The sequence below is a fragment of the Mycteria americana genome, chromosome 16 (genome assembly GCF_035582795.1).
Source record: "Mycteria americana isolate JAX WOST 10 ecotype Jacksonville Zoo and Gardens chromosome 16, USCA_MyAme_1.0, whole genome shotgun sequence".
NCBI lineage: Eukaryota > Metazoa > Chordata > Aves > Ciconiiformes > Ciconiidae > Mycteria > Mycteria americana.
In genome coordinates, this window is record NC_134380.1 from 371,169 (window position 1) to 385,248 (window position 14,080).

Below are 14,080 nucleotides of genomic sequence, written 5' to 3' on the forward strand. Positions count from 1 at the left end.
TGGCCAGAGAGGTTGTGAAATCTCTGTCCTTAGAGATATTCAAGACTCTGCTAGACAAAGATGTAGCTGATTTGATCCACTGTGGGTGATAGTCCTGCTCTGACTGGGAGGGTTGGACTAGAAAATTCTGGACAATATTTTTATGACAGTCTCATCAGGAAGGCAAGCTAATAAAGACCTGTTCACAACTCTGTGGTCCAGCATGGTTAACACAAGCTCTTTCAAGAACAGAGGTACAAACCGATAGCTGTGCCACAAGAATTGTCAATGCTCAATGGAACAAGAACTGGGACAGAGAGAAGTTCAGGATGGCTTCAGTGAACACCAGAGGCAATGTATTACAATTGATAAAGATGTCTGTGTCCAACTGAGTTTGAAGTAGCTAAACAGTCTGCATGCTCTTCAGACTGCTCCATTAATAAATAGATTAACCTGGGTAAACGACCCAACATGAGTCAATCATCCTCAGAGGAAGAGGTGGCAACCCGACTCATCTGACATAAGCAGGCATTGCTGTGAAAACCCTTATAAAAATCCCCAGGGCCAGGGACACACCAAACAGGAGAGCATTTCACTGGTAGTTCTACTTGCCTAATATAAAGATATTTGTTTATTTCACATGGTTTATAATGGGACGGGAAATTCTGAGATCCTCATAAAGATGGGAAAGGCATCACCAGGAGGCGCAAAATGCAAAGAAGGCAACTGCTTTCTCCAGTTTTGTGTTCTGGGAATCAAAGAGGCGGACTTCTCAGTGAAGGCAGTCATCTTTCCTCTAGCATCATTATCCTGCTTGAACCTCCATCTTGCAAGAGGTACCATAAGCTATCAAAATAGACTCACATGTGAATGACCCAGACTTTTAAGTGTTGTGTTACAGTTGGCCATATTTCTTCTTCTTTTTTTTTTTTTTTTTTTGCTAGAAGATCTTGCTAGAAGACTTTCAAATGCATGCAATAGATGAAAAAACCATAAACTACTTTCCTAAGATGAAGACATTTAAAGCACCAGTGTATATAGACAACTCTGACACTTACCCATCACTGAATGGGTGAGATGTGACGAAGAACTTGAGATTTCAAGAAGTTTGCTAAAAGAAGTTATCAGGTATAGGAGAGAGACCCCATATCTCTGTACCAGTATGGTAGAGACTTAGGCAGAACGACAGAGGCATAGGGTTAATCATAGTATTAGATGCTGGAGAAACTACACAGCTGAGTTATCAGAAACCACACTTCAAAAATTCCTCTGATTTCACAAGTACTAATTTTTTCCTTTGCTCCATTCAGCATCATTTCCAGAATGGCTGGTAACAAACCATCATATCCAGGCCAGCACACCATGACTTCAACTAGTACAACACATGTGCAACTTCTCTTCCAGCAGAACTCATCTCCTGGAGCTCAGTAAGGGACAATCAGAAAGCTAGAGAAGAGGTTCAATGCCATGACATCCTTCTTGAAAGATTCCTCCTGTGCATGTATCTACAGCTGCCATGCCAGTCTGTACAGGGACTAGTAGTGTAATAATATTTTATGTTCCAAGTGCCACGAGAGTGCTGTCACCTTCTCCGATCTGTTCGTGAGCCCCAACGTAACACTGCCATGAAGGACTCTCACGGAAGTTGTTCAATGTCTTCGTGGCTGGTGTTTATGCTTGAATATTCTTGGTGTGCTCTGCACCGTACTGACTGCTTGTGCCAGCACTGACTGGTTTTGTTCAACTATCAACGAGAAATATAATTACTACTTCTAAGAATAACTTCTCTGAAAGTAATAGCAATAATCAATATGTTTAAAAACATACTCTGTCAATAAAAGAAAGCTGGAACTAGGAACTCCCAAAGCAGGTACAGGAACAGTAGGGAGAGTTCAGAGGATGCTACAGGAGCTTCTGTGCAGGGTTTAAGGAAAAGTAAAATAATGAAAGAGCCCCTATACATTGCCTGCCTACATGCACACACCACTCCAGGGTGCATTTCTTCCTCTTGGAAAACAATACGGGAGGACAACGGGGAGTAAAAAGTATTTCACTAATTACAGCCCTGAAGTAGAAGTTCGAAGCAGAGCAGCAGGTTACCAAGGCAGCGGCTGGTTGCCTGAGTAACCTCTGCATAATCACTTACAAACAGTGCAGAGCTATAATTTTCCTCCAGAACATGGCTGCTGCGTTGAGATATCTGCCACTGTATTGAACTTGATCACCCACAGAGGTTAACATAATGTAACAGGACGCAAGAGTATGTCACATGTGGTGGAAAAAAACCAGATAAATACCGTAATTTGTACAAGAAATCTCCTTGGGCATCACTTGAGAGAAGATCCAAAAATAACATGAAGTAAGTTCCCAGTGCACTTTTCAGAAAGGCTAACGATACGAAGAAGTCAGAGTCTTGGTTCTCTTCCTTCCAGACAGATACAGTCGATTCTTGTTGAGAAGCCAAATATTATTTTTTATTTCTTCCTCTACAGAAGTAATCTGTACAACCTCTAGGTAAATTTACTTGAACAGACTGGAACTTAGAGCCCTAGGTGAATAATCTCTAGAATCAGTTTTCCTTCTTTTTTATGAAAAATTAAGGCTAGATGTGTTTTAACTTACTCCTCAGGTAGATTAAATAAACTATGATTTTGGCAGGAAGAATGGACAGTTTCAATAAGGTTGTTCACCAACTTATTAATTCTTCTAAATTTGTACCGTATGCACATGTATTTTCCCCACTAACAAGCACCGAAGGGGGATCCACATCAATTACACGGCAAAAGTCTTTGCAAAAGGAAGAACTATTTACCTTAGAAGAAAATTTGAGATGAACCTCTGCTTCATCAGCTAGACTCTTCTTTAGCTGAGCCCAAGCCTCTCCTAGTGTGCTGAAAGAACACAGAGCGACAGTGATCAATGCCCTGTCTTCTGCACATCCTCCCAGCAAGATTTGTCAGATAGTGTCAGATAGATAAGGCACAACACTTTGTAGCATATCATGCTCAGCAAAATCATGGAAAAGTGATAGCAGAAATCTGAGAAGATAACCGATCTCTGTGACCAAGGCAGAATTATATTTACATTGTATGTAGCAGATCTTTGAAAACACTGCTCATAACGATCTCCAGTTACAGAGATGCCACAGTCTCCATAAGCAAGATACTTCAGCTTCCTATCCTTACCATAACGAAGTTTTTCTTTTCTAATCCTTAAAATATATATTCCCCAATGCAGTTTTCCCATTGCCTCTTCTACTTTACACCCTACCTCTGGTGAACAGATTACTCTACTTCTCCTCAGAGAAGCCTTTCAGTATTTGAAAATTAGCAGGTCTTTTCTCCATCTTCTTTTTCCTTCAGACAAATTATTTTCTAGATGACCACAGTTTTGGTACACTCCTCTAGACCCTCTCCAACAGCCTAGATTCCTCTTAATGCATCACAACCAAAACTACACCGTCTTCCAGCAGAGGTCTTCCAGTTGCTAAACTGGTGACAGATTATTTCATATCAGACACTCTTTCTTCTACTTATCTCAGTACGATTGCTTTTTTAGACAACAGCGTGAAGTTGTTGATGAATAAGCTTGTGATTCACTACAGCCAGATCCTTCTCCCACAAACTGTTATGTAACTGTATCTTTCACATCCTTTGAAAGTATAGAACCTGGTACTTTGTCCTCATTGAAATGCTTCTTAATTTTTTTCAGTTCACTTCTCTAGTTTAACAAAATAATTTGGAACTGCAATCTTTTCTTCAAATTGTACACACCATCCCTCCTAGCTTTGTCTCATCTCTGATTACAGTAAATCCATTATTTATTCTATCATAAGTCATTAACAAAAACATTGAAAAAAATCTGGACTTAGGACGAACCTTATGGGATCTCACTCCATAGCTACTTTCTGCACTTTACTTTTTTTAAGTAGGAGGTATGATTTCTTACCTAGTTTTGCACCTTAGGCTTTATTTAGGCCACATTTCTTTTGCCTGCCTACGAGAATCTCCCATTGTAAAAAGCTATACTAAATTAAGAGCTATGATGCTGACTTCTTCTGTTATTCCATCACTGGAGGAATTTAGGTTGGTTTGACATTGTTTGTTCTGTATGCATCCACAATAATTGCTCATCACCTTAGTTTTCTGCTGAGTGCTTCTAGAAAGCATGATGATTTATTCTACCACTTTGCACAGGTCATATAAAGCTGACTGATCTACAATTTCCTGGCTCCTTTTCTCTCTCCCCCACCACCTTGTCAAAGGTAGCCCCCTTCCTGATAGCCCGAAAAATTGCCTGTCATCTGGAATTTCAAAATAATGATCTGTAATCTCTGACATTGCTCCAATGAGTTGAGTCAAGTATGGTGTTCATCACAGCTAAACAACCTGAGATTGTTTCACCTACATAAGTGCTCCCAACTCTTCTCCTCCCCTAGTCCCACCCTGAGGTCCCCTCCCACTGTCTAGTTCTCACTGGTACTATTTTATCTGATCTATTTAAGTCAAGAAGGCATTTCAGCCTGCTAAGCATCGTCTGCATCTCTTATCCAACCACAATGACGTAAATGACCGTGGATTGTATCACCTTCCGTGTACGTGCAGCAGCACTGTACTCACAGAAACTTGGACAGAGCCATCCCAATACCACAAAAAGGTCCCATCTCATCACCCTCGTGTCCCACTCACATACATGATAGTGGGATCCTTCTTACCACCAGAGGAGGGCAGAGGACCCTGGAGGGATAGCCCGTACTTTGCGTCAATTCCATAGACCACTGGACAGCAAAGCTGCAAAATGCTCTGTGGAGTATGAAACCAGCGGTGGTAACTGGTGTGTTCACAGAGCAGTTCATGGGGTCCCCTGACTCATCTTCTCAGAAATGAGAGGAAGACCCTGGTGAATGTTTACTTTGAGTGTGCTAGGCTGCAGTCCCACTTTTGGCTCCTTCAAATCCTCTTGTTGGCTGCTCTTCCTCCCTCACTTTTTAAAATGGACTTTTTCCCTTTCCTGGACCTCACTGATAACCAGGATCTTCTCACTAGCCTCTTCCTGGTCCTAGCCAATTTGGCCACAACAGCACCTTCCATTCCCTCACCTTGCCACCTCTCCAGTCAGAGCACCACTGGGCAGTGTTCCTAGCTCCCTGCACTCTGCTCCGTATCCCCTTCAGTTCCCTGCTTCAACATTTTTTATGCTTCAGTCTTCATTCCCTCTCTTTTCATCTACTCTCCCCTAGTTTCCGTCCCCTTCATTTTTTCAGGCATTCCCCCCTTCTCCTACTGGGGGTAGGAGAAAGTGAGAGGAGGATGTGGAAGAAAGCGGTTTTAGCTTTGCTAGGAGCAGGTTAACACCCACCCCTAAAGGGTAAAGAAGAACAGAAACCATCGTCAATGTAGGTGCTTAGAGAAGTAACAGCCTAGTTAGCCTCTTGCCATTTCTGTTCTTGCCTACCGGAAGCTGAGCAAACACCTCGTGGAGGTTCACTGCCAGAAGAAACACACTGCGTCAGAACTAGGGTGAGGACAGTTGTTTCCAACCTTGGCTTTCAGTGCTTAGAGAGTTTGTGTTGGAACAGATAGAGCTAACAACTTCTAATCCTTCAGGAGTGGTGTCTTCTCATTATTACTGAAGAATTACAATCTAGTCTGAAGAGCATTGCCTAATACCTTCTTAATAACTTCCAAAGTGTGAACATGCTGTAAATAAGGGACAACCTGCTGCTTTTCTTGGAGGGCCAGACCCAAGATGAGAAGAGACAACTTCTTCCTCCCTCTGTCTGTGCTGCTCCAATTCTGCTGGCCTGACCTTATGGATCTACTATCAGCAGTATATATATTCCATATATTCTTCCATATTCAAAGTAATTTAGTACTTATACTTGCTAATCCCTAAAGGACCTAGCACTGGCTAGAACAAGGATAGCATAAACACATTATTGGAAATGCAAGGTTTTATACAGATATTCCCAAAAATTTACCATGAAAATCTTCAAAAGAAAAATATTCCAAAGCAATTCTATCTTCTTCAACACACCCAGGATGCCAAGCTAAATAAACCTCTACTCAATGGGAGAGCTCAGGAAAAATACATGTACCCGTGTGGGAGGAATGCCTTTTATGTTAAAATTCTTGTCTTCTGCAAAAGTCACAGAGATACACTTACCCTTCTTCCTGAGCAGCCAAGGAATTCTGAGACAGTTTGGACAGGTTCTTAGCATATTCCTCCTCAATCTTTATCCTACACTCACATACACACACACACAGAGAAAATAAAAAGACAGCAGTAAGTAAGCTTTAAGGCAGAAACCCACACACATAATTTAAAGAAATTCTCTGCATTTTAACAGATCTTGCCACAGGAATTTTCCTTTCAGTCTCCAGGGCTTGGCAGCACCAGTTTCAGGATCCATCTCTCTCCCCTCCATATGCTAAAAATGCAACGGCAAGAGCAGGGATATATGCAGGACAGCATGTGTGATAAAATTAGAAGAAAAAGCTACAGTTCTGGAGAGCAAATAACAAGGACAAAGTGTTTCTACTGTGCAACATGGACTGTCTGCAAAACTGGGCTCACTCGAGAAGCATGTGTTTCCGTCTGCTGCTAAACGTGAGGTTGCACATCCCTGAAGTGAAGATGAAGGAATGCAGCGATACAGGAGAAATCCAAATGAGGTTTGGGGTGCTGGACCGCACCTTTCCTAGGGACACCGAATGCTGCCTGCTCCCTGTTACAGACAGCAAAGCTGGTGAAGATGTGGCAGGGGCTTCTGTCACCGACATGTGGTGGTGCAGCCCCTGCCCTTCACCCATCCCATCCACTGCCCTGTCCTTCTCTCCATTCACTCAGCAGCACCACACCAGGAACAGGACCTGAGCTCGCCAGCAGCGGGGATGCAGAAGAGGGAAGCTGTTGGCACACAAACGCTATGGGAATGGCTGCAGGGAGAAGAGCAAGCGTAGCTGTTGAGCGAGGGGGCAAGGGTAAATGCTGATTGCACAGCAGGGAGGGAAGGAGCAGCTGCTGGTTCAGAGGTGACATGCTTCATGCCTGAAACCCATCTCTGGCTCCCCTGAGTTCTCCTAGTGAAACATCTGCAAGGTATACATGATCCCAACTAGGGCAAACAACTGGCTATTTGCTGGTTTCCAAACCAGCTTGCTCAATAGAGCATCTCCAAGAGAGAGCTGAGCGGCACCCAGGTGGAGCAACTCCCGATTCTGTGCTAACTACATACAAGCAGGGGAAAAACCTGGTTTGAAATCCATCTCCTTCCAGGGAGAAGACAGAAGGTGGGATATTTTTGGCACACCCATTTGCAGTAGCTAGTTGAGCAAGCACTGTTATGCGTGGTATATTCGAGACAAAAGGGGTCCCCTGAGCCAGCTAAGAGGGGTCTGATATTCTGGGGTACTGAAAATACGATCTGGATGTCACTCTGTGGGACGCAGCTCGCTGAGGCTCAAGGTGATACCCAGCTTGGTACGGCACAGTAGAACTGCAGACCTCACCCAGCACGTGGGGGTCCTCTTCTTCCCCCTCCTGTGATAACAAAACCAGCCAGCTCCCCACGCCTGCTGTAGCAAGGCCAAATACAGTTGTCCAGCACCAGAGGCTACACTGTGGTTAGGACCTCACTATGAAAAGGGCTTTATCCAGGCACATTTCACCTGACCTACTTCAGGATGAGACTAATCTTGTCTCAGAAGTGGCAATTTCTACGGACTGGAGAGGAAGCATAGGTCAACTATAATGAAGATGCAAATGTCTAAATGTAGCTGAGAGAAATACCTACGTGTCCAGCCCAAAGCCAGGGCTTACTGCTTTTGCCTCAGTTACCAGGAGTCCCCAGCCAAAGCTCTAGTCTACATCCTTCACCAGGCAACTTCATTCCTGCTGGATTTTGGCTTAAGGATGCCTTTGAGTGATTTATTTGTGGATGGTAGGTGTGCAAAGGTGCTAGCTGGTCTGCTGACTGTTCTGAGCTGCCCATACAGACAGACCCACACAGAATCTGTGTCTCGGTCCTTTGTCTCATGACAAGATGAATAACCTTCTTCCACCATAAAGGTTTGCTGTGAAATAATGAACTGAAAACCCTGTGAAGTTCTTTCTTGATACTGCTGTAGCTGGGGAAGTATTGAACACAACAAGACAAAAGGAAGCCTCATGATTTTCACAATCACACATAAGACACACTACATCTGCTGCCATCAGTGCCTGTCCTAAGCGTGGCACCCTAAGTGCAAAGCCACTGGGCTTCAATGGAAGCGGTCCTCACTGGTCCCAGTTTTGCCCCAGGCTCTGGGATTTCAAGTGTTACTTGCACTGCAGGTGGATGGCACTACTAATAGGGCAGACTGCCTTGGCAAGGAGGAATAATAAAAAAAGACAATTAAAAGGTGAATTGGTTATTGCTTAAGAGCACCAATTATAAGACATAAATTTTTCCACCCCAGCCTGGCGCCCTGTCATCGTCTGTGGCCAAAACACCTTGAAAACCTCAAAAGAGGCTAAAAACCAAGATGAAGTTATACCTCAAAAAGGGAAAAAAAAATGCCTCCTGGCCCTGGCTGATATAAACACCCTGCGAACTCTGGATTGTGCTGACTGTGAAACACCAACACGCCAGTACACAGGGACTCCTGAGCCTTGTAAGCCTACCTCCAGAAATCCCCACGGCTGTTCCGCAGTTACTCCAGCTTCACACCAAAAAACCCCCCTAAGTTTCTTGTTTCCACTAACTTGTCTGAAAACTTTCAGAACTTCACTCCCCGTGTAGTCGGAAGCATTACAGATTATAAGTGCATTTTGACCCATACTGTCTTGACTTTATTAGTTCTAGTTGCTCTTTAGATGTTTATTCCCTGCTCTCATGCTTTTTTTTTTTAAATAAAGTACTTCATGTGCCCACACTCAAATAGTTTCAGTCACGCCATGTTATAATGGATGAAGAAAAACTAGAGAGCTACAAAAGGAGGCAAAGATGATCTGATGTGACTACCATGCAAGAAGAAACTAAATAGATTAAGACAACACAGGGAACATGGAGAAAAGGTGATAGAGGATATCTGACAGACATCTACACAACTGTCACTGGGTGAAGACAGTAACGATGAGTCTTTTTACATTATTTCTCCAGATTAGGAGGCAACAATGAAATTATCAGGCAACAGAAGCATAATTACTTTTCCCGTAGTGCATAAATTGCAGAAGTCTGCTACAAATTGTTGCAGTGGTCAAAAATATAAAAAGACTCAAAAGGATTAGACAAACAGTGGAAGATGTTTACAAGTATCTGCTGAACACGGCAGACCTAAGGCAAACTCTGGCTCTGGAAATCCCCAAACTTCTGGTTATGGGAAGCTGGGAAGACAGAGCCTCCCATGCTCTTTTCCTCTTATGCACTCAGTACTGCCATGGTCAGACCAACGTCAGTGGGCTAGACAGACCTTCATCAGACTCACTACAGCCATTCTCCTGCTTGTGTTTCTTTTCATGTAGTTAAATGATCTGCTATTTATTTTAAATTTTCTAAGCATAGTCCAGCTCAATTAAAAAGTGAGTGGTCAAAAGCCTAAGACAGTGTTCCTTTGCTAATAAAAACACTACTTATACTTGGAGAGACTGATGCTATTCAGGGCAGTCTGCAGATTTTCTTGGCAGTTTTGGAGTGCTTACTTGAATGCAAATGCTGGACCATATTTTCACTTTTGACTTAAAGAAATTCTTTCCTTCTTTCACACCCACATCCTTGATATTTCAGTTCAGTCAATTTACTAATTATTTTCCTCTCTTTCTTGAGGCCTGCCTTATTAAATTCAAAGTCTGTATTATAACCGTGCCTTTGTCAACAAGAACTGAATGAACACATAATTGCTTACTCAAAGACTGCTATTTACAAGTAGCTCCTGTAAAGCATCTACTTGATAAACTACATTTCACTTAGTTGCTGGTTATTTGATTAAGAAATCTGGTTATTGTGTCTCATCCCAGATTTAAATAGCTATTTAAATAGCTATTTAAAGCTATTTTTATTAGCTACCTGAGCCTCACCTCCAGAAGGCTAGTTGTACAGATGTAGAGAATTTTTCTGGACATGAAAACCCCTATTTAAATGTGGTCTTGTATTCCCCGAGCCACCTGATGGTCATCAAGAAAATCTTATCAGTACTTCTTCCCTCTTAGCTGGGAATGTAAAGGTTCCCCTGATGGCCTGAGCTCTCGTTTCCGTGAGTAACCTCTCCAGCTCAACACTGTCCTCCTCCTTTTTCACACAGAGCAATCCTGAGTCATTTGTTCCAAACAGAAGAAAAATATATTCATTTTATAACTCCCATCTAGATCCTCTTCACACTCAATTCCAAACCTTCTTTGTTTCCAACACACAGTGAATCTTTTCTGTCTTTTCTTCTATAGCATGCCTACTTCTTCCTCTACTGAGGACACGAACATGCCTCTTCCCAGTGTCAGAGCTGCTCCCTCCTTGCTCTCTCTCATTCCATGCCAACCTTCCCTCCCTCTTGAATGCTGCTTTCTTTTGTTTCTGTCAAATTTCATTATATATTACTTTCTCTGGAGCAGCTTTCCTCCTCTTTTCCCTGGCCACAGCTATCACAATTCTGCATGCCTTCTCCTCATCTTCTAGCTTAGCAAGACTATTTCTCAATTGTATTCTTCCTTTGCCAGCTGGTCCATTCTTCTACCTGCATCCTCTGGTCACACCTTTTCATGGATCATAGAGGCAACTGTCTCTCGGACTGTCTTACGTCAAAGGCATTAGGAACCACACGTGGATGCTGGACACTCTGCACCTCCTGTATCAGACCGTCTTTATTGCCTGTGATATACTTTGCATTTCTCCACTGCTGCCATATCCCTAATACTAAAAAAAAAGACAAGAGGGAGAAAGAAAACAAACCACAAATGAAAGCAACTATCTGCAAGTTCTGCCCAATTGAACTCTCCCCCAAACGCCAACACAGGTGCCTGTTTGTTGCCCCATTTATTGCTTCCACCACTATTGATTTACGTCAGCATAGCCACGCTGTGTCCGCAGCAGTGGAGCAGGAAGGCAATATCAACTCAGCAGCAAGCAGCAACATAGAGGCAATAACAGAGGACAGCAGCTCCTTCAACTGGTGCAATTGCCTCCAAGAGAGAACATCCATCAGCGTGCTCTGCCTTCCTCCTGGGAGTAAATACTGCTTGTTCCCTATGGGCTGTTCTCAAGTTGTGAGAGTCATCCTCAAGATGATTTACACTGGCTTGGACACATGACAAGCGATTTCAAATAATAGTGACACTATTTATGAGTAATGATGTCACATCATCTCCTGTACATGGTTGAACTGAGCATCTATCAACTGCTTGTTTGGTGCTCAGTGCACTTCCCATGTCAGCAGAGCAACAGCCCATTAATAGCATTCTGGCATTTTCTGGTAGCGACATCTGCCTTTATGATTTGGGGTTCACTCTAAATATCTGTGTAATTTAGCTCCATAACCAGCTTAAGTCTCAAGTGCTATCTTTTTACATCTTCCCCTAGGAAACTGTGCCTATGCTCCATGTCAACAAATTGCTTCTCTATTTTTCAGACAAAATATTTCCTTTCTAAATATCAGCTCTACTCTGTTTTTTCCATGTCCATGTTTTTCCCTTGAATCTGCAGCTTAAAACCTTCTTCGTTCCCTCTATCTAAACGGACAGCCTGCGTGCAATACGACTGAGACAGGCACAACAGGAGAGATGAGTGAGAGCTGGGGAAGACTGGAGAGTGTGGATGGACATTAAAGAATTATTAAATGTTCTTTAAGAATTGGTAGCGTATCTTTTATGCAGTTTATGCTATGTCATTAGTTTACCAAAGGAATATCTAAATCAGGAAAAAAAATATTGCCATAAATAGTTAATTTGACAGCAAAGTGCTAATTACCTTTCTCGAACGAACTCTGCCATTTCTTTCTGCATTTGTTTCCCTTTAAGTTGCTTTTGAAGAAGAATTTCAAATCCCGACACTGTATTGTTCCCTTGCGAATCCTTCTTATCAGCCTGGAAGGAAAAAGGAAGTTCAGGAAAAAGATATGGGGATCAAAACCACAGACACAGTTCCCAGCAGCAGCTGCCCGAGCAGTCCCAGCAACAGGCAGTGACGGTGTCCGAAGAGCTCTCCTCTGGTAACAGCTGATGGTCGCAGCACATCAGCCCCTTTCAGAGGAATAGTCCAACACTTTCTCTTTCCCCCTCCTCTTATTCCTTTTTTTTAATTAAAAAAAATAAGTTTTACAGTTATCTTTAGCTCGCATAACACTACGTTGGGGCCAAAGCAGCAGTCTTGCCTTCCCTTCCGCCCATGGCCTTTCATTACCTGGTAACAGCCCTGGGCGGGCTCTGGCAAGCATGAGCCCTGATGGCTCAGCCCTGCAAAGAGAAGGGATCCTGGAGCCAGCACAAGGGAAGTGCTGGGGGACAGGGGAGGACACTGCTGCTCTTTCCACGGGTAACGCAGCCCTAAACAACCTTTTATAGACTGTAAAGTTCAACCCTGATTTGCACTCAGAAAAATATAGCCAGTTTGCACAGATCTGCTGCAAAGCAGGGTAAAACAGCAACTTGTTCAATAGATTACCGCCATACATCCCATCTTTCACTGTTTGTTTCCTACACAGCCCTTTTCACCCCTTACTCCACTGACTTCAGGGTTGCTACAAGGACCAACACAGTCTTCTCTCGGCTGTCTCTTTTCTCTCCCTCCTCTCTCTGCTTTCCTTTATTTCAGAATTTCACTTCCCACCCTCTTCCAACAAACAGGCCTGGAGAACACTTCCCTAAGGACTATAGGTTTTGCTCCGATACCTTGGGTGCTGCACATTTGCACAGAGAAAAATGCCACGTTTATCAAAGCAGACTTGTAGGACGCCATGCCAGGCACCGGGCAGCTGGGCACTACCAGCCTGAGACAATGGGAGGAGCGGAGTTGATCCGAGAAGGAGGTAGTCATGGGGAGACCATGGATTACAAGGCTGAACAAGAGGAAAGTCCTGGGAGCGGAGCTATGGGAGGATAAAAGTTTGCAGAAGAAAGGCAGCTTTAAGTGCAGTTTCACTGAGAGTGAGATGTGACCAAACCCAAGGAGCCAAGCAATGGCCAAGCCTAAATGGAAAGAACCAAGCAGGGCAGCGACTTCTTTAAGACACATGCAAAAAATAAGCCTATACACCATTTCCAATTTATTGCTCGTTGGGATCAGAAGACCAGAAGAAACTGAAGAAACTTTGATGGTTTGGTAACGTGATCATTTGCAAGTATGTCAGTGTATTTTAGCAAGTTACTGCCGTTAGTCCTCACACCAACCCTGAGCACGCACGAGGGGAAGTGCTGCTGTGCCTGCAACAGCTACATTTTTTTGTAAGTGAAACTTTTTTTAAAAAAATGGAAACGCTTCAATAGCCGATAACTGAAAAGACATATAAAATTCATAAAATCTTCATTGTTGAGGTAGTATTCCCCCATACCCCAAAAAACAGTTTTCCAGCGGAAGATTTTTTCTATCAGCTCCACACTCGAAGGACTACTGTATCATTTTAATCTGATTCGGGATCCTGAAAGCGGAGCTAAGCACAAGAGGGCACATACAGAAATACAGCCACTGAAGACTTCCTGTGCTGAAGGCTGCATTAAAACTACTCAATTTAAGAGCTACAAATGGTCCTGTCCTTCACAAACTTCATCCTTTAAAAAGGTCATTTATCGTCTGTCCTCCAGAATATCCCACGGGAGTGAGTTTTACAATTTAACGCAAAGTTTCTAACTATCTGCTTGTTTTAAATGTGATACCCCCAGCTTCACTTGTGCATCCCTAGCTCTCATGCTCTGGGAAACACTGAAATAATATTTCCTGTCAGCCAGCTCGCTATCCCTCCTCCGGCTGCACAGCCCTTTTGGCTGAGGTATTCTGAGACGTGTAGTTTGTCCTACATCCTCCCCATTTCCTGATCAAAGCCATCTCCTGACAGCTGACCTTGCCTTCCTGGACACTCTTCTCTGATAGTCGCCCACATCTGAGACCGGTGAAATGGTTTCCACCTGATCTTCACTGGCA

At 43.3% G+C, this 14,080-nt stretch overlaps 1 protein-coding gene across 3 annotated transcripts in view; it reads right to left on the minus strand.

Annotated features, from left to right (window-relative positions):
* Positions 1-14,080, minus strand: part of GAS7 (growth arrest specific 7) — a 108,329-nt gene that overhangs the window by 17,840 nt on the left and 76,409 nt on the right. For all 3 annotated transcript variants that reach the window (XM_075518732.1, XM_075518733.1, XM_075518731.1), the window contains exons 7-9: positions 11,915-12,030; positions 6,145-6,219; positions 2,792-2,870 (exon numbers count right to left, since the gene is read on the minus strand). In XM_075518732.1, the coding sequence (XP_075374847.1) occupies positions 2,792-2,870; positions 6,145-6,219; positions 11,915-12,030 (270 nt within the window). The remainder of the gene's footprint in view (positions 1-2,791; positions 2,871-6,144; positions 6,220-11,914; positions 12,031-14,080) is intronic.